General features: G+C 48.3%; 1 protein-coding gene across 1 annotated transcript; it reads right to left on the bottom strand.

The window, feature by feature from the left end:
• Positions 1 to 12329: 12329 nt before the first annotated feature.
• STX4 (syntaxin 4) lies at positions 12330 to 17336 on the bottom strand. The gene is made up of 11 exons (XM_032842676.1): positions 17087 to 17336; positions 16797 to 16898; positions 16586 to 16685; positions 16376 to 16450; positions 15784 to 15854; positions 14281 to 14389; positions 14131 to 14207; positions 13756 to 13893; positions 12893 to 13003; positions 12674 to 12772; positions 12330 to 12578 (listed from the first exon to the last, which is right to left on the bottom strand). The coding sequence occupies exons 1-10, from the start codon at positions 17114 to 17116 to the stop codon at positions 12692 to 12694; spliced, it is 894 nt and encodes a 297-aa protein (XP_032698567.1). The 5' UTR covers positions 17117 to 17336; the 3' UTR covers positions 12330 to 12578; positions 12674 to 12691.
• Positions 17337 to 17564: the final 228 nt, after the last annotated feature.

Raw genomic sequence — 17564 nt, forward strand, 5'->3', positions numbered from 1 at the left:
GTCCTGGGCTCTAGCCCGGCATCGGGCTCTCTGCTCGGCAGGGAGCCTGCTTCCTCCTCTCTCTCTGCCTGCCTCTCTGCCTCCTCGTGATCTGTCAAATAAATAAATAAAATCTTTAAAAAAATTTATAACATTTTTTGGTAAAAAAGGCAGAGGCTTTATTTTTATCTTTTTTTAAGATTTTATTTATTTATTTGACAGAGAGAGAGAGAGAGAGATCACAAGTAGGCAGAGAGGCAGGCAGAGAGAGCAGGAAGCAGGCTCCCTGCTGAACAGAGAGCCTGATGTGGGCCTTGATCCCAGGACCCTGAGATCATGACCCAAGCCAAAAGCAGAGGCTTAACACACTGAGCCACCCAGGTGCCCCTATAAACGTTTTATAGCTAAAAACTCTTACATTTGGATACTTGATCCATTTTGGGCTAATCTTTATATGTGATTTCATTCTTTTGCACATGCATATCCAATTATCCAAACACTATTAGTTAAAAAAAATGTTCTTTCTCCACTGAATTCTCTTGATACCCTTGTTGAAAGTAAACTAACTGTACACATAGTTCATTTCTGGAATCTCAATGTATTCCATGTAGATGTAGCTAGCTATCTATCTATCTATCTATCTATCATCTATCTATTTTCTTTTTGCTAGTACCATACTATTTTGCTTATTGTAGCTTTGTAGTAAGTTTTATCAAGACTTGTAATTCCTCTAACTTATTCTTCTATTTCAAATTTTTCTGGATTCCCTACATTTCCATATGAATTTTAAGATCTGCTTTACAATTTTTGTGAAAAGTAAGAAGCAGCTGGGGTTCTGATGGTCACTGCATTGAATCTGTAGATCAGTTTGAGAAATACTACCATCTTAACGTGAAATCTTCTGACCCATGAACTTGGGATTTAAAGAATCTATTTCACGACACCTGGGTGGCTCAGTTAGTTGTGTCGGCCTTTGGCCAGACAGAGTCCTGGAATCCAGTCCAGCATCAGGCTCCTTGCTCAGTGCAGTGTCTGTTTCTCCCTCTGCCTTGTGCTCTTTCTCTCTTTGATAACTAAATAAATAAAATATTTTTAAAAATATATTTAAATTTTAAATTTCTTTCCAGTGTTTTTATCATTTTCAGCATATAAATCTTACTCTTCTTTTGTTAAATTTGTATCTAACTGTTTTATTCTCTTTGTTTCTATTATAAATGGCATTGTTCTTATTTCATTTTTGGATTGTTTCATTGCCAGCAATGAGAAATACAATAGATTTTTGTGCATTATTCTTATATTCTGCAATCTTGCTAAACTAGTTTATTAGCTCTAATAGTTTTTGTGTGTGTATCCCTAAGGGTTTTCTATATACAAGATCATGTCATCTGGATAATTTACTTCTTCTTTTGTAATCTGGATACCTTTTACTTATTTTTCTTGCCTAACTGCCCGAGCTAGAACTTTCAGTACATTGTTAAAGGGAACTGATCTCAGGGGGAAAACATCCAGTCTTTCACCATTTAAGTATATTAACTGTGAATTTTTTTATAGATTCCTTTTGATACTTAGCAAGTTAAGGAAGTTTCATTTTATTCATAGTTTCTTAAGTTTTTTTTAATTGTTGTAATTAAAGGGTATTGGAGTCCCTCAAATGTATTTTCTATTGAGATGATTATATGGTTCTTCTTCTTTATTAATATTCAGAATTAGGGGCGCCTGGGTGGCTTAGTCAGTTAAGCATTTCTCTTCAGCTCAGGCCATGATCTCAAGGTCCTGGGATCAACCCCTGGGTCTGGTTCCCTGCTCAGAGTCTGCTTCTCCTCCTCCCTCTGTCCCTACACCCCACCCGCTCATGTTCTCTCTCTCTCAAATAAATAAATAAAATATTTTAAATATATTCAGAATTACATTAATTGAAGGGTGCCTGGCTGGCTCCAGTTGAAAAAGCATTCAACTCTTGATCTCAGGATCATGAGTTCAAGCTCCATCCTGGGTTTAGAGATTACTTACATAAACTTTTAAAAATTACATTAATTGATTTTTTGGATGTTAAACCAACCTTGCATTCCGGAAAAAAAAATTATGCTGTATAATAATTTTTATATATTAATAGATTTGGTTTGTAATTTTCTTTTTTTGTGATGTCTGTGTCCAGTTTTATTATCTGGATAATGTCCAGTCTAACTTCTGGCCTTCACTTTTCTTCTGCCCTCACTTCCTTTGCCCCCTGGCTCTCTACCACGACTGTCCCAGGGGGAGCACATCTCAGGAATGCCAAATCACACACCCTGCTGCTGACATGAGCAGCAGCTGGTATCACTGGTCCGTCGGTACTATGTATGACAGTCATCACCTGCTTCCCAGCCAAATGGTTGGATGAATTATGAGCTTCTCCCAGGAGAATGCTCCAGGGCCAGGGCTGCGGAGGAGATAAGGGGAAGTCAGCAAGCTTAATAGGTGGGGCAGTCATTCTGGATTCAACCAAGATTTGGAAGCCAGTTCTCAATTCCCTACACATAGTCCCTTCTCAATAGAAATCCCTCCACCTGGGGCCTGCCTTCCTTTCAGTCCCTATCCCTGCTCTGATCTCATCTACCTACTCCTACAGAGCAGGTCCCAGCAAACAAATTTGTTTGTTTCTTCCCAGGCTTGGGGCCATTACACTTGATCTTCCCTGGGGATGGAAAACACTGCCCAGGATTTGCCCATCCATGATGCTCTTTCTCTTCATTCAAGTCTTGTCTCCAGTATTAGGTTTCTATCCCTGCATACTAAAAAACCACAAACTCAGCCTCTTAAAAACAACACCCATTTTTTTAAAAGATTTATTTATTTATTTGAGAGGGAGAGAGCACCAGCCAGGGTTGGGCGCATAGAGAGAAATAGTCTCCCACTGAGCATGATCCCAGGACCCGGAGATCATGACCTAAGCTGAAATCAAGAGTCGAATACTTGGGCGCCTGGGTGGCTCAGTGGGTTAAAGCCTCTGCCTTCGGCTCAGGTCATGATCCCAGCGTTCTGGGATTGATCCCCGCCTCAATCCCTGCATCGGGCTCTCTGCTCATCGGGGAGCCTTCTTCCCCCTCTCTCTCTGCCTGCCTCTCTGCCCACTTGTGATCTCTGTCAAAAAAAAAAGTCAACTGCTTAACCGACTGAGCCATTCGGGTGCCCCACCCATTTCTTATTTCACAGTTCTATAGGTCCAAAGTCCTGTCTGACTCAGCTGGGTCCTCTACTTAGGGTCTCACAAAACGGAAGTCAAGGTCTTGGCCAGTCTGGGTTCTTATCTGGAGGCTCTCACCTAGAGTCCACTTTCAGACTTATCCAGGTGATTAACAGAATTCGGTTCCATTTGTCTGTAGAACTCAGGTCCCTGTTTTCTTTGCTGGGTGTCAGTCAGAGGTTGATCTCAGCTTCTAAAGGCCCTCTACATTCCTTGGCTGGGGCCCTTCAAAACTGGCCATGGCACATCAAATCCTCCTGTTTCAAATTTCTCTGACTTCTATCTTCCTCTTCTGTTGCTAGCTGGAGAAGCTTCTCTGCTTTTCAGAGTTCATGTAATTACATTGGGTTCACCTGAATAACAGGATACTCTCCCTATCTTAAGGTCAACCAATTAGTAAACTTAATTACCTGTGCAAAGTCTCTTTTGTCATGTAAGGTAACATATTCATAGAGATTAGGGGTTGGAATCTTTGGGGGCCATTTTTCTCATTACTATAGTTCACCCTCTAGCCCTCGAATATTTATGTCTGTTCCACATGCAAAATACATTCACTTCCTCCCAAGGTCCCTAAAAGTCTCATCCCATTACAGCATCAAGTCAGAATCCAAAAAATCTCATACAAATCTTATCAAGTCCAGAGTCCTAAATCTCATTATCCAAAAGTAGATGCAGATGAGGCTCTGGTTATAATCCTTCCTAGAACACAACTCCTGCCATCTGTGGACTATAGAACTAAAGAAACAAGTCAGGCACTCCCAACTTGCAATGGTGGGAAATGCATAGGGTAATAGTTGATAGACGTTCTGGTTCAAAATGGGGAGAAATGGAAGGTAGAAAGGAGTCACTAATCCAAAGCAATTCCAAAATCCGGCTGAGCAGATTCCCTTAGGTTTCCAGACTAGAAGTAATCCTCCATGGCTCAGTTCCGGCCTGAGCTCCCGGGTCTGTCCTTTGGATTAGTCACCTTCTCTAAGAAGCCATTCCTAACTACCTATTAACATGGCCATCTCCAATCCTTTGTCATTTTTTTGTCATAGAATGCTGCTTAATTTTTAATAATACATGTCATGGTTTTGGAATGTCTTAGTTATTTCTTTACTTATCCTTTCCACTAAAATATAACTCCATGAAAGGCAGAGACCTTGTCTGTATTTTTACTTCTATTTCTCCAGCACTTTCCAAAATACCAAGTGTGTAACTCTTGCTCAGTAAATATTTTATGAATAAATACATTTTTTAAAATTCCACTTAAGGGGCGCCTGGGTGGCTCAGTGGGTTAAAGCGTCTGCCTTTGGCTCAGGTCATGATCTCAGGGTCCTGGGATCGAGCCCTGCATCAGGCTCTCTGCTCAGCAGGGAGCCTGCTTCCCCTCTCTCTCTCTCTGCCTGCCTCTCTGCCTACTTGTGATTTCTGTCTGTCAAATAAATAAATAAAATCTTTATATACATATTTATATATATACAAATTTATATATATATATACACATATATATATATATTTTTTTTTTAATTCCACTTACATGTGAAATGAGGCTAAACAATTGCCCCCAATCATGTCCACACGCTCATCCCTGGAACCTGAGAATGTTGCCTTATATGACAAAAGGGACTTTGCAGATGCAATTAGGAATTGTAAGACAGAAGATTATCCTGGAGTATCTGGGTGGGCTCAAAGTAATCATAAGCATCCTTATAAGGGGGAGACAGGAAGGTCAGAATCACAGCAGAAGGTGATACGACAATGGAAACTTTGGAGGATGAGGCCACTGGTCAGGGAATGCTGGCAACCAACAGAAGCTGGAAAAGGTAAGCAAACGGTTCCTCAAAAGGAGCCAGCCCTACCGACTCCTTGATGGGTTAGCCCACTGAAACTAATTTTGGATTTCTGATCTCTGGAGCTGTAAAAGAATAAATGCATGTTGTTTTACCACTACGTGTGTGGGACTTTGTAACAGGAGTAACAGGAAGCTAATACAATTGGGATGGGTGAACACTGGTAGTATGGGGCTGTAACTGTGGATTGTCCCCCAGTAGTCATCCTTCCCAAGTTAGCTTGTTTCCTGGGAATAATTTCCCAGTTCCCCTAGAACTTTTGGCAGGACAAAAAGCTTGCCCAGGGGAAGAATCTATTTCTTGGCCATGTGACTACATTCTAGCCAACAGGATTAGAGCAGAAATTCTGGGTAAAACTTCTGCAATTTAGGGTAAAGGGCAAGCCATCCCCTTCACTTTTCTGCTTCACAAGGGCTCAACTGTGGAAGTAGTGGTGGACCATCTTAGACTACGTGGGTGAGGGCAATATCCCAGGGATGGAACAGCAATAAGACAAATAAAAGAATTTATTACTGGGGCACCTGGGTGGCTCAGTCACTGAAGCATCTGCCTTTGGCTGGGGTCACAATCCCAGGGTCCTGGGATCAAGCTCCATTTTGGGCTCCCTGAGCAGGGAGCCTGCTTCTCCCTCTCCCTCTGATGGCCATTCCCCTGCTTGTTCTCTCTCTGTCAAATAAACAAGTAAAATCTTAAACAAACAATTTTTTTTAAATTATTATGCATTGGTCCTGATGACTTCATGCAAAGACCTACCATACTAATCTGGACTTTTATACAAGAGAGAAATAAACTCCTACCTTGCATAAGCCATGGTTAGTTTGGTTCTCTGTTTCATGCAGATGTACGCATAAGCAAAAGTACTAATTGCCACTTACTCCATTAAGTTGGGGCTTCCTGGAAGGGCAGACATCTTTGTAATTAAGGCAAGTTTGGGTTTTACTTTTTTTTCCTTTTGGACAAGTCCTTTGTCCAATAGCACAATAGCACCATTGTGGTCTCAGGATATATATGGTGTATCCTAAGATATGTCTTAGGATATATGTTTGATTGGCATTTACCAGGCACCAAGCTGATGGTAGAAAGTCTGGGCCCCATCCCCCCAGACGTTTTTCTAGTTCACATAAGCAGCTACCACAGGTTGCCAAGAACCAGCAAGAACCAGCAAGGTTCACTGGATCTGAGAGTAAATATCTCTAAACAAGGGAAAAGCCTCAGACCTCAGAGAACTACCTCAGCTCATTTTGGTATGCTGTCTCGATGACAGGGAAGGAGAACTACGGGGCACCTGGGTGGCTCAGTTGGTTAGGCATCTGCCTTCGGCTCAAGTCATGATGTCAACGTTCTGGGATCCAGCCCTGCGTAAGGCTCTCTGTTCAGCGGGGAGTCTGCTTCTTCCTCACACTCTCCTTCTGTGCGCTCGCTCACTCTCTCTCTCTCAAACAAATAAATAAATAAATATATATTTTTAAAAAGGATAGGATGGGGCTGCCTGGGTGGCTCAGAGAGTTAAGCCTCTGCCTTCGGCTCAGGTTATGGTCCCAGGGTCCTGGGATCATGCCCCACATCGGGGGGGGGGGGTCTCTGCTCAGCAGGGAGCCTGCTTCTCCCTCTCTCTCTGCCTGCCTCTCTGCCTACTTGTGATCTCTCTCTCTCTGTCAAATAAATAAATAAATAAATAAATAAAATCTTAAAAAAATATATTAAAGGGCACCTGGGTGGCTCAGTGGGTTGAGCCTCTGCCTTCGGCTCGGGTTATGGTCTTGGGGTCCTGGGATCGAGCCCCAAGTTGGGCTCTCTGCTCGGCGGGGAGCCTGCTTTCCCCTCTCTCCCTCGCATGCCTCTCTGCCTACTTGTGATCTCTGTCTGTCAAATAAATAAATAAAATCTTTAAAATATATATATTAAAAAATAAAAATTAAAAATTAAAAAAGGAAAGGAGAACTGAATAGAGTCTCTTTTACATGGAGAGAGCTTTTATCCATCAACTAGGATCAAATTATGCTGCAGTAACAACCATCCCAAAATTTCAGTGGTTCACAACAAATGTGTTTTTCTCACTGATATTCCTTGACCTGTGAGCAGCAGCCTCCCTCCCCTGTAATCAAAGGCTCCTCATACCCCTCCCTTGTCCTTGGAATATCCATTTGGCTTGACTTCTCTGCCCCCAGAGGCTGCCCCAAGGATGCAGCCTTGAGAGAGCACTGTGTTGTTGAGACCATCTGGATGGTAGACATGACTGAACCCAGCGAAGGCCTCTATAAAAACTCTTTTTTAAGTAGGCTCCATGCCCAACATGGAGCTTGAACTCATGACCCTGAGGTCAAAAGTCACACGTTCTACTTACTGAGCCAGCCAGGCACCCCAAGGCCTCTATATAGATTTTTAAGATTTGGTGGGAGGTGCAGAGATCTACGTGTCTGGTGGCATGTAAGTCCCCTTGCTTCTTAACCCCACCGCGTACTGATCTGCGGTGGCCTGCCTCTTTGTTCAGTCTCTCCCTGTGCTCTGTGTACAGGGGCTGGTTTCGGGTTTCACTTGGGAAGCTTCTGAGGATGTTTTGAACCAATGTCCTCCATGGGACAGCTGTGGCTCTGTTCTACTTCATCTTCATTCCGGAATCGGAATCTAGTCTGAAGGAACAGCCTCAATCTGGAATCCTTCAATCTCAAGACAAAGAAGAGAAAAAAGGCATCAGGCCCCGTGATGGCTCTTAAAGCTTCCTCTTGGAAGTGGTACATGTTACTCCTACTCGAAGTCCTTGGCCTGAAGCAAGCCACATCCCCAAAGCTGATATCTGTGGGGTAGGGAAATATATTCTCATATGGTGGGGCCCCACAGCAAGGGTTAATGAACGATGGGTTTTGAACAATTGTGAAATCTTCCTAGTCTGCCTTCTTTGTCACAAATATGGCCTTTGTGTTTTTTCTACGTGCAAGATATATACATATCCTTCCCCAGGGAGACTACCCAAATGACCCATCTAATCGCGGCATCATGCTCAAGTCCAGGACCACTAATAGTCTCATATCAGGTCCAGAGGTAGCTTCTCTTGATCCAGAGACCTATGAACCAAAATCATCACCACCACCACCACCACCACCATCATCATCATCACCACCAGTTAACTCTGCCCCCACTTCCTCATGCACATCCAACATCTGAAGTGGAACAGGGATGGGATAATAGCAGTAAACACTCCCATTTAGAAGGAAGAATGGGAGACACACAGCAACTTACTGATCCATGGTAACTGCAGCATCCTGCTGGGCAGATGTTTGAAGGCCCACCACCTTTACCTGGGGGTGGGATTGCTTCCTGGAGCTAGTTCCCTGGTTCCCATAGAGTAGCTCATCCTTTCCCATTTATTCTCCTTGGCCGCATTTGAGAAAACATTGGAGGTTATGCCCTTCAGAGGCAAAGTAGCTTTCTGTCTCCTTCATATCCATAGAAATTTGGGAGCTCTCAAGATCTTGAACACTCATGGTCTTTTGAAAATCCAAGCTAGTGGCTTTTGTGAGGAGGGAAAGAAGCTTCTTATCTATTTGATTCCAGTCAGTTCTATGGGCTAACTGCCAAACCCACAATTCTTTTCAGACATGCCTCTCTCTTTAGAGTTAATTGTAAGCAAATGAAGCCTACTAACTCCTCTGGGAGAGTTGTGCTCTTAATCTCTCTTTTCTGAATCACCTCCACTAACTAAAAGGCTTTATTTGGAACCACTTTGATCAATTCAGAGGTTTTTACAAAAGGCATGAAAGCCATACACTTGATTAAGACCCTTGCCACAAAGATGAATTTCACTCAACCTTTTCAGCTTAAGGGCTTTGTCAACTGTATCTTTCATTGCTTAAAAATATAGATCACCTGCCTGGACTTTCTATACTCTCTTCCATTTCTGCTTAAAAACTGGCCAATTATTTTCAGAGTTATCTCTTTCTTACAGTAATTTGTCAAATGCACCCCCAAAGCAATCAAGTCATGCTGCTGATATTCTCTCTCAAATTCTTTTTTTTTTTTTTTAAGATTTTTTTTATTTATTTATTTGCCAGAGAGAGAGAGAGAGCGAGCACAGGCAGACAGAATGGCAGGCAGAGGCAGAGGGAGAAGCAGGCTCCCTGATGAGCAAGGAGCCTGATGTGGGACTCGATCCCAGGACGCTGGGATCATGACCTGAGCCGAAGGCAGCTGCTTAACCAACTGAGCCACCCAGGCGTCCCTCTCAAATTCTTTTTTTCCCTAAAGGCCCAAGCTCATTTGGACATGATTTATATTCTTACTTATTTCCAGCTTACAGTTTAACCAAATGCTTCACCACAGCCTAACACATCACCATATCTTTCCAACTTCTGCTGATGGTTTCCTCATCAGCTGCTGTCCAGCTCCAAAGCCAATGGCACATAATTCAGGTTCATTTTTTAATGTGGTAGCACCCCGCTTCTGGGTACTAGCTCTGTGACAGTTGGTTTACACTTCTTCTGATGTGGCAACAACTAGTCTCCAAATATCAGTGGTTTGCAGCAAATGGGAAAAGAAAAGGCAAACTGCCAGCCTACTCACTGATACTTAAAGCTTCTATCTGAAAGTGATACTTTACATTTCTACTCACAATCTATTGGCCAAAGCAAGACATACAGCCAACCCCTAAGTGGGGCACGAATGGATACAACCCTATAGTGAGTGGTCCAGTAGGAAGGACAGTATATATTGGGAACAATAATACAATCTATCACAGGGTTGCACAAGAAATGTCAGTCATTGAGCCCATCCACTCCTCCTTTATGCACACTCTGCCGCAGTGTTTCGTACCATATAAACACTTCACATACATCATGATCAAGGGTAAAGTCTTGACCCGGCTAGACAATTTATATGTTATTTTTCCTGGTAATTTGAACCATAAAATACTGAGTGAATGAAGCAATAAGCAGGGAGAGCTACAGCTGAAAAGTTATGATGCAAGATGGATTTGGAAAAACCACATCCAAACAAGACCCTGTTCTCTGAAAGTTGGGCTGACAGCAGCCAAGAGAAGATTTCAGTGTAAAACTTGCCCTTAACCCCTCATTCAGGTCAGTTTCCCCCAGTGAAAGGGTATATGTGGGGGAGGCTGTGAAATGTCCAGTGCACAGGTCCACCTGACTGCTAAGTCTGCCCCAAACTTGCCACTCACCTATTCAAAAACCTTCCATGTGTCCCCTAGCCCACAGGAAAAGTTCAAACTACTGGGCCTGGCATCCAAGGCCTCACTCGGCCATCTAGTTATGTTTGTCAGGAGGTTCTAGACCACTTCCTGGGGCAGACAGACACATAGGCAGGCTTTCAGGGGTGGCGCCGTCCAGCAAAGCCAGTCCCAAGTCACATACCACACTGACACCCAGGTGCATAGATGTGACTCCGTCTCGTCACAGATCTGATAGTCTCTATCAGATCCCAGTAGCTGCCAACGGGTTGTGCAGTTTTCCTCCGAAAGAGAAAGATGAGGGGGTGGACAAAGGCGACCGAGACGACAGTATTCCGCTGAAGATGCAGGCCACAGGGGAAGAGATGGAGAATTAGGGAAGCCCGGAGGCCCCGTATCCAAATCAGTCTTCTACTGGGACAAGATCCGTCTGGCCCCGCGGTTTTCCATCGAGTGGACATCCAGGTTGTGTTTGCACACTGGCGAGAACGAGGAGCTCTTTCCTGAGGTATCTAGGGCTTCATCTGTATTCAGGACACATTATCTCGGGCAGGACCAAGGCGCGGGTACCCTCCCAGACTCGAGCAGCTGCCAAGTTCGGGGGCTGGGGAGAGGGACCCAGCCACACCTTCTGGAGAGAAGTCCCCGACTCACCTATCCTGGTCAGCCTCTCTCAAGCCTGTACCCGCCCCCGCCCTCATTCAGAGGTTTGGTCATGCCCCGCCCTACGATCAAACCACTTTAGGGGGTGACTGAGGACTCACTGAGGCCCCGCCCACATCCGCAGACGACTGGTTGTGGCTTAATCACTCCCCAAGGCGTTCCCTGGACGTCCTACAGACCAATCCTTAACGCTCCTTAGGAAAAACATTTAGTTCCGCGGGCCAATTGTTTTCCAGTTGCGGCCAGGCCACGCCCCCCACGCGCAGGGCCAAGCAAACGCTTGGACCTGGCGGAAGGGCCTTGCAACTGCCAAGCCAGAGTCTCTCTAGGGCCACTGGGAGGCGCTGCAGGCGGGTACCCAGGTGGATGGAGGCAAAGCAGGCCAGGGTCGTGGGGGCCTAATCCTGCCCTCTGGCTCCTCCCCAGGCCAGGTCCAGGGGCAGGGTCCGAGACTGCACCAAGGACAAGACCAAGGGCAAGACTGCCCTTCTAGGGCTCGCGTTACCCCAGCACCCGAAGGAAGTGGTACTGCAGGCCAGATGGGCTGGGCAAGGGCAGGTTGGAGCAGCAGCGACGACAGCAGCAGCAGGGACCTGTGGGATCGAAAGTGGGATGGGTCGGGGTGGCTGGAACCCGGCACCCAGACCGTGGTTTGGGGTCAGGTGCTGCCCCACTCCAACCAGGCTTCTGAGCTGGGAGCTAGCTTTCCCCTGAAATCAGGTGTCTGGGGAAGGGACACCCAGCTCTGGAAACCACGCCTCTGGACTTGGAACTCTTAGAAATTGAGAGTTGGGGTCTGGAGCTTAGGTGCCTCATAGAAACCAGGGGTCAGGTTCTTCAGCCTCCTTTACTGCTTCAGCCAGATAACCCCTTAGTAACCAGGTGTGTTGATCCAGAGTCCCTGGCTCTCCAGGCCAAACTCTTACGTCAAAGGCTATGCCTTTTTCTGGGTACAGGGCTGCTCTCCTCTGCCTGGTAACTCTCCCCCTGCTTCTTCCTTGTAACTGGCTCCTCCTCAATATTCCATTCAAATGTCACCCATTCTGAGATAGGCCTTTCCCCGTTTACTGTATCTGAAGTAACAGCCTCCATTACTCACGGTGCCTCTCCCTGGTCTCCGATGCCCACCAATGCCCACACACATCTCACCTGGCCCAGGCTAGCCTGGCCCAGCTTCACTGCTCTGGGCTTTGGTACTCCCAGTAGTCTTTACCCAAGGGCAGTACTAAGCCAGATAGGGGCATTTGTCCCTCCCTGTCCCACCTGCTCCTGTGGGAGAGTAGAAGGACAATGCCAGTTTCTGGGGCCACAGCACCTACAACAGTCTGATCTGAGTCTCTCTGGGCGGGGCCTGGCTCCAAGGATGGCCAGGAAAAGGGGAGGCTAGATACCTGAAGGCCCTGGGCCACCCCTTCCAGGAACACACACGCACAGGGCAGGCTCCAAGCACTTTTTTTTTTTTTTTAATTTCTTACAAAACCGTGTGTCCCCGCCAAACAGGACGCCGCAGGCCTCCCCCCAGGCATTGTGGCCTGACTGGGGAAGCCCCCAAGAATGAGTGGCTGCTGACCCCAGGAGAACCATCTGCCCCTCTGCCTGGGCCAGTGGGAGGAAGGGGTCCAGCTGGAGGCTCTGTCCTGCCCTCCCCCCTCAGCTGCTAGGAGCGAGGGCAGACCTGGGTCTCTGGTGCTTTTAGCGCCTGCAAGGGAAGGAGGGAGAAGAGGGTCTGAGGGAAGGAGGCAAGGCTGGGGCCTGGGATGAGGCAGGCCGGGGGGCAGGCCCACAGGATCTCACCAAGAATGTGCGATGCTCTCAAACCAATGTGGCGATCCCAATGATAACCGCCAAAATGACGACAGTGACAGACACACAGATGGCGATCAAGACCTTCTTCTGTGGGAGAGGAGTTCAGGGACACTCACTCAGGAGGGGAGGGAAGGCTACCAGGGTCAGGGATGAGAGGGGAAGGGAGGAGAGGGGAGGGGAGGAAATGGGAGGGGAGGAGAGGCTCACCTTCCGGGCCTTCTTCTGGTTCTCCAGGGCAATCTTGACGTGTTCCTGCCCACGTTCCACATAGTCTGCGGAGCTCAGGATGTTCTTCTCAATCCGGTTGATCATCTCCCCCTGCTCAGAGGAGGGCATGGTTCAGGCAGGTAGGGATGACTGGGGGCCGAGGGCCCAGCAACTCTTCTGCTTGTTCTCCCTAGCCGCCTGAAGGACATTTTCTGGCGGCAAACAGCACTAACAAGGTGCAGGGCAGGACCACAAAAGTTCACATGCCTGAGGGTGGCTTCCGGGCTCCCTTTTATCCTGTGGTCCCTTCTGCCCTGCTCCCTTACCCGCTACAACCTTCCTTTGTGACTTTGGGCCAAGTGCCTTAAGAGGCCCATACCTTTTCACAGAGTGTGGACTTTTGTCCCTTTGTACATCTGTCTGAATTTGCCCATTCTTCTAGGCCTGCCTCTCAACAGCTGTGAAGCCCTCCCCACCCCTGCCTCCTCATGGCACCACCAGCCTTCAGGTCCTGGTTCTCCTACTGAATGAAGTCCCTTCCCCGTGACTCCCAGCTGCACGAGGCTATTGGCTGCCGCACTAGCGAGTGAGCTCCCCCAGGACAGAGCCGGAAGCTTACCCTCAGCCATACAGCCAAGGGCCACAAAAGACCACCACCTCCCACCCAGCCTCATCCAGATTTGCAGAGGCAGGCCCTCTCAGGAGTGAGGGCCAGCCTGGGGGAGATGGGGGACGAAAGCTTCAGAGAGACAGGCTTGAGGGTAGAGATGGGCTGATAGTCACAGCAGGGGTTCTGACTGAACATGGTCTCAGGTCAAGCCCCAGTCTCAGGTCAAGCCCAGCCAGCTGTCTCGGGGGCCCACCTGCATCTCCACTTCGGTAGCCAGAAAAGTAAAGATCTCATGAAGTTCACGGATACTGCGTTCAAGCTGCTGGATCTCACTGTGTCGCGCCGAGATCTCATTTAGGGCCTGTCGAGTCACCTGTGTGTCCTTCAGTATCTGGGGAGTGGACACCGATGGACAGACAGGTCACAGGGAACCTGGCAGCAGGTCAGAAGTTCCCGTTGAGCTCTCAGGCAGCCCTGGGACTTGGAACCGGGGCTGGGGCCCTGACATGTGACACTAAGCATGCTAACTTACTCCCCTCTGGGCCTCCGTATTCCCTTAACCAGAAGGGGCCAGGCCTCGGAGAAGATGAGAATCCCAGAAGAGGGAGGCTAAGCTGTGGCCACTCACATTGGACACAAACACCTCGCTTTGCCCACTGTCCAGCATCTGCTCCAGCTCCTCATCAGACACCATTCCAGCATTTGCTGTGAAGGGGAAAAGCCAGGCTCAGAGCTGCGTCAGGTTACCTGACTCTGTGGGCCAGACACCACAACTCACTGATCTTCAGCTGCCTCCGGATCCGCTCCACGTTCTTCTCCCGGTACTCGGACTGCGTCAGGTTGCACTTGTTGATGAGCTCCACGAATTGCTGGGAGAGGACCCCATGCTAATGGAAGAGAATATAGGCTGGGCACCCCAGAAGGATTTGGCCTCAACACCCCCACGAAGACAGTGAGCAAACAGCACAGGCTGTTCTAGGTGCCTGCCACCGTGGCCACCATTCTCTCCAAGTTAAAAGCCAAAGCCCTTTCTGGGCCTACATGACCCTCCCTTCCCCCATGTACCCTCTGACCTACCTCTTCCAGCTGTTGCCTCACTCCTTCTCTCCAACAATGGTGGACTCCTCCTGCCTCCACGAAAGCCACCCCCACCTCAGACTTTTGCATTCACTGCTCCCTGGGTCTAGAATGCTCGTGCCCCACAGAGATCACCTTCTGAATGAAGTCTTCTCTACCTTACGAACACTGCAACCTGCCTTCTCCTGGCACTCTCCATCCCTCTTCTCCTCGTTTCTTTCCCTGAATACTTAATTACGTTCTAAAATAATGTACATATTTATTAAGGTGTTTGTCTCTCCCCACCAGAACATAAGCTCCATGAGGATAGGGCTCCGGGGTTCACTGCTGTATCCCAAACAGCTAAAAAAACAGCTAATAAACACCTGTGAATGCTTGCTGAACACCAGCCTCACTGCTTAGACCAAAGGTGGGCTAGTATACCTGGAGGGCAGTCCACTTGCTGGATTTTACAGGGTCCACCTGGGCCCTCAGCCTCTCACACCAGGGACCACCACAGGCTCCTCCTGAAATGTCCTCTCATCTTGTCTTTTCCCCTGCCGCCTTCAATGTGTTCAATCCTTGGAGCACTTTCCTCAGAGACCTATCTGCTCTCCTGCCTTCAGCTGCACCCCTGCCGGATGCCCAAATGGCTCTATCTTCAATCTAGGGGACTTGCTGAGCTCTGGGCCTTCCTACTCCAACTCTGACCTCCAGGAAGTCCAAGTAACTCCTCACTGGGAACCCAGAGCGGGGCAGTTAGATTGCCTCAAATCTCCTTGCTAAGATTTGATTCAGTGACCTTCCTCCTCCAGGGAAGTTCCTCTTGCTGACTTCTTGAATTCGGCCCATGGGACAGAGGATGTCCCTGTCACGTGGGCAGGAAACCTCCCAGTTATTTATGACTGTTCCCCCTTCTTCCCTGGGCAGGGATATTAGCTACCAAACCCTATCTCAGTGAGGTCTTTGTCACTTATTCAAGCTTGACCTCCCATCTTGGTTTCTAGAAAGCATGCCTTCCACAGTCAAGCCCAGATCATACCTGGGGACCCAGCAACTTGTCACTGAATGGAGAAGGTGATAGGGTGTTAAGTGGACTGGGAGTCGGGAGTCTTGACCTTGGGTGAGTCCTTTCTCTCTTTCAACCTCAGATTCCCCATCTGAAAACCAGCTAATGATCCATCTAATGATGTGAAATGTCTTATTTCTGGGACTAACAACCCACCTGTGTTTTTCTCATCCTTGTATTGACTGAGTTATAATTCTCATCAGCTTCCTCATTCTGGGGCTCTATGGCTGTGGGAAGACACAAGGATATTGGTGGGGAAGGGGATTTGAGCTGTGATTTCAAAAAATCATGTGGAGATCAGGACACAGGGCCAGAGCCATACCCCATCCATACAACAGAGAGGTGCTTATCTCCATGGGATTCTTTTGGGAATTATAATTTATCATAAATGACTAATTCTGAGCCTCTGATGGGAGAAAGTGTATTTTTCTTTGCAATACATCAGAGCATTCCCACAGGAATACAGAGGACTCTTTGAGAAACCCCCATCTGCCCCTCCAAAGAATGCACATTAGGCAGCAAAAATTGTAGAAGTAAATGGTTTCCTTACAAATAAAGGAACTTAAGGGGCTGGCATGTGCTGTGGAAAATACTATGTACTGGAAGCCAGGAGAAAGAGCTTCTAGGCCTAGGCCTGCTGTGTGATCTGGATACATAACTGGCCTCTCTGGGCCACACACTCCCCAGACATACCAGGAACTGGGCAGGACCACAGTGAAGGATCCATCTGAGGTCCTAGGGAGCTCACCCTTCAGCTGCGATCGGATTTCCCTCCCCAGCTGTTTGATCTCCTCGCGCAGGTTCTGCAGGTCCTGCTTCATACCTGAGCAAGAGAAACCCATGACTCCCAAACAGCAGCCCCTACCTCAACAAACCTCCCTAGCCACCACCTTCGCGGAACTACAATCCCCACAATCCCTCCGTCTGAGCATGCGTTTGCACTTGGGGTTTCACTCACTTTCCTCGGGAAGAGGCGTGGCCAGGATGGTGACCTGCTGCTTCTCCAACTCTCGGACTTTATTCTCCAGCTTGACAATAGTCTGTCGAATTGTCCGAACCTGGGGAAGGTGACCGAGAGGGCTGAAGGAGATATGGGGGTACTCCGGACCGCGCTGCAAATCGAGTCATCCAGCCCCTTCGCGAAGACAGGCAGCACCCCAGCCTCTTACCTTTTGGAAGAACTCATCGTCCGGGCTCCCTAGCCGTGCAGTGCCCGGGTGTACCACCAGCGCGACCCGCTCCTTGTCCTCATCGTCCGAACTGTCATCCCCCTACCAGGGCCGGGGTCACTGGCATCATTTCCTTGCTGTTGCTCTCTCCCCGCAGGACTCAGGGACTTCCGGGTCTTTCCTTCCTAGCCCTCAGCCACCCCTCCCTGCCCCGAAGTCCAGGATTCCTGTATTCCAGCCAGACCCTGTCCAGTCCGCCCGTCCCCAACACGGCAGCCCCCACTTCTCACCTGCCTCAGTTCGTGGGTCCTGTCGCGCATGGCGGCCCGAGTTCCCTCTCCCCGGCGCCGGAGCCCCGAGGGCCTCAAGACTAAGTTTTGGAACTCCTGTATCCCACTCGTACTCTGACACTGACACTCCCCCCCGCCCTCACCCTGCAGACCCCCAAGCTCCCCCACGAGCCACCAGAGGCTCTGTCCCGGGCACCATCCACAGTCAATGGGAAGAAGCCGACCTCGGGGACCCCCCCAAGATCCCACAGGTTGGAATTCCCTTTTCTTTCCCCCCCTCCCCCTCTTGTAGCCTCGGCCCCGCCCCTCTGGGATGATCGGGGCATGCGCACGGGCTCGCGTCTCTTCCTCGCCCGAGGGAGAGGCTGAGGTCGGAAGCTGTAGCGCCCCGAACGGAAGCAAAGCTGCCAGGACGTGAGAACCCGCCCCCTTTGCCGGAACTGTCCCATCTTCCAACGGAAATCCAGTTGCCAAACCG

The sequence above is a fragment of the Lontra canadensis genome, unplaced genomic scaffold (assembly GCF_010015895.1).
Source record: "Lontra canadensis isolate GAN:19392208 unplaced genomic scaffold, GSC_riverotter_1.0 scaffold132, whole genome shotgun sequence".
Taxonomy (NCBI): Eukaryota; Metazoa; Chordata; class Mammalia; order Carnivora; family Mustelidae; genus Lontra; species Lontra canadensis.

What these genes read in the sequence shown, in the direction of transcription:
- STX4 (XM_032842676.1), bottom strand. Translation starts at nt 17,116, where the DNA reads ATGCGCGACAGGACCCACGAACTGAGGCAG. An exon ending in GGACCCACGAACTGAGGCAG is followed by an intron (nt 16,899 to 17,086) that starts GTGAGAAGTGGG and finishes CGGCCCTGGTAG; the next exon opens with GGGGATGACAGTTCGGACGA. An exon ending in CACGCCTCTTCCCGAGGAAA is followed by an intron (nt 16,451 to 16,585) that starts GTGAGTGAAACC and finishes TCTCTTGCTCAG; the next exon opens with GTATGAAGCAGGACCTGCAG.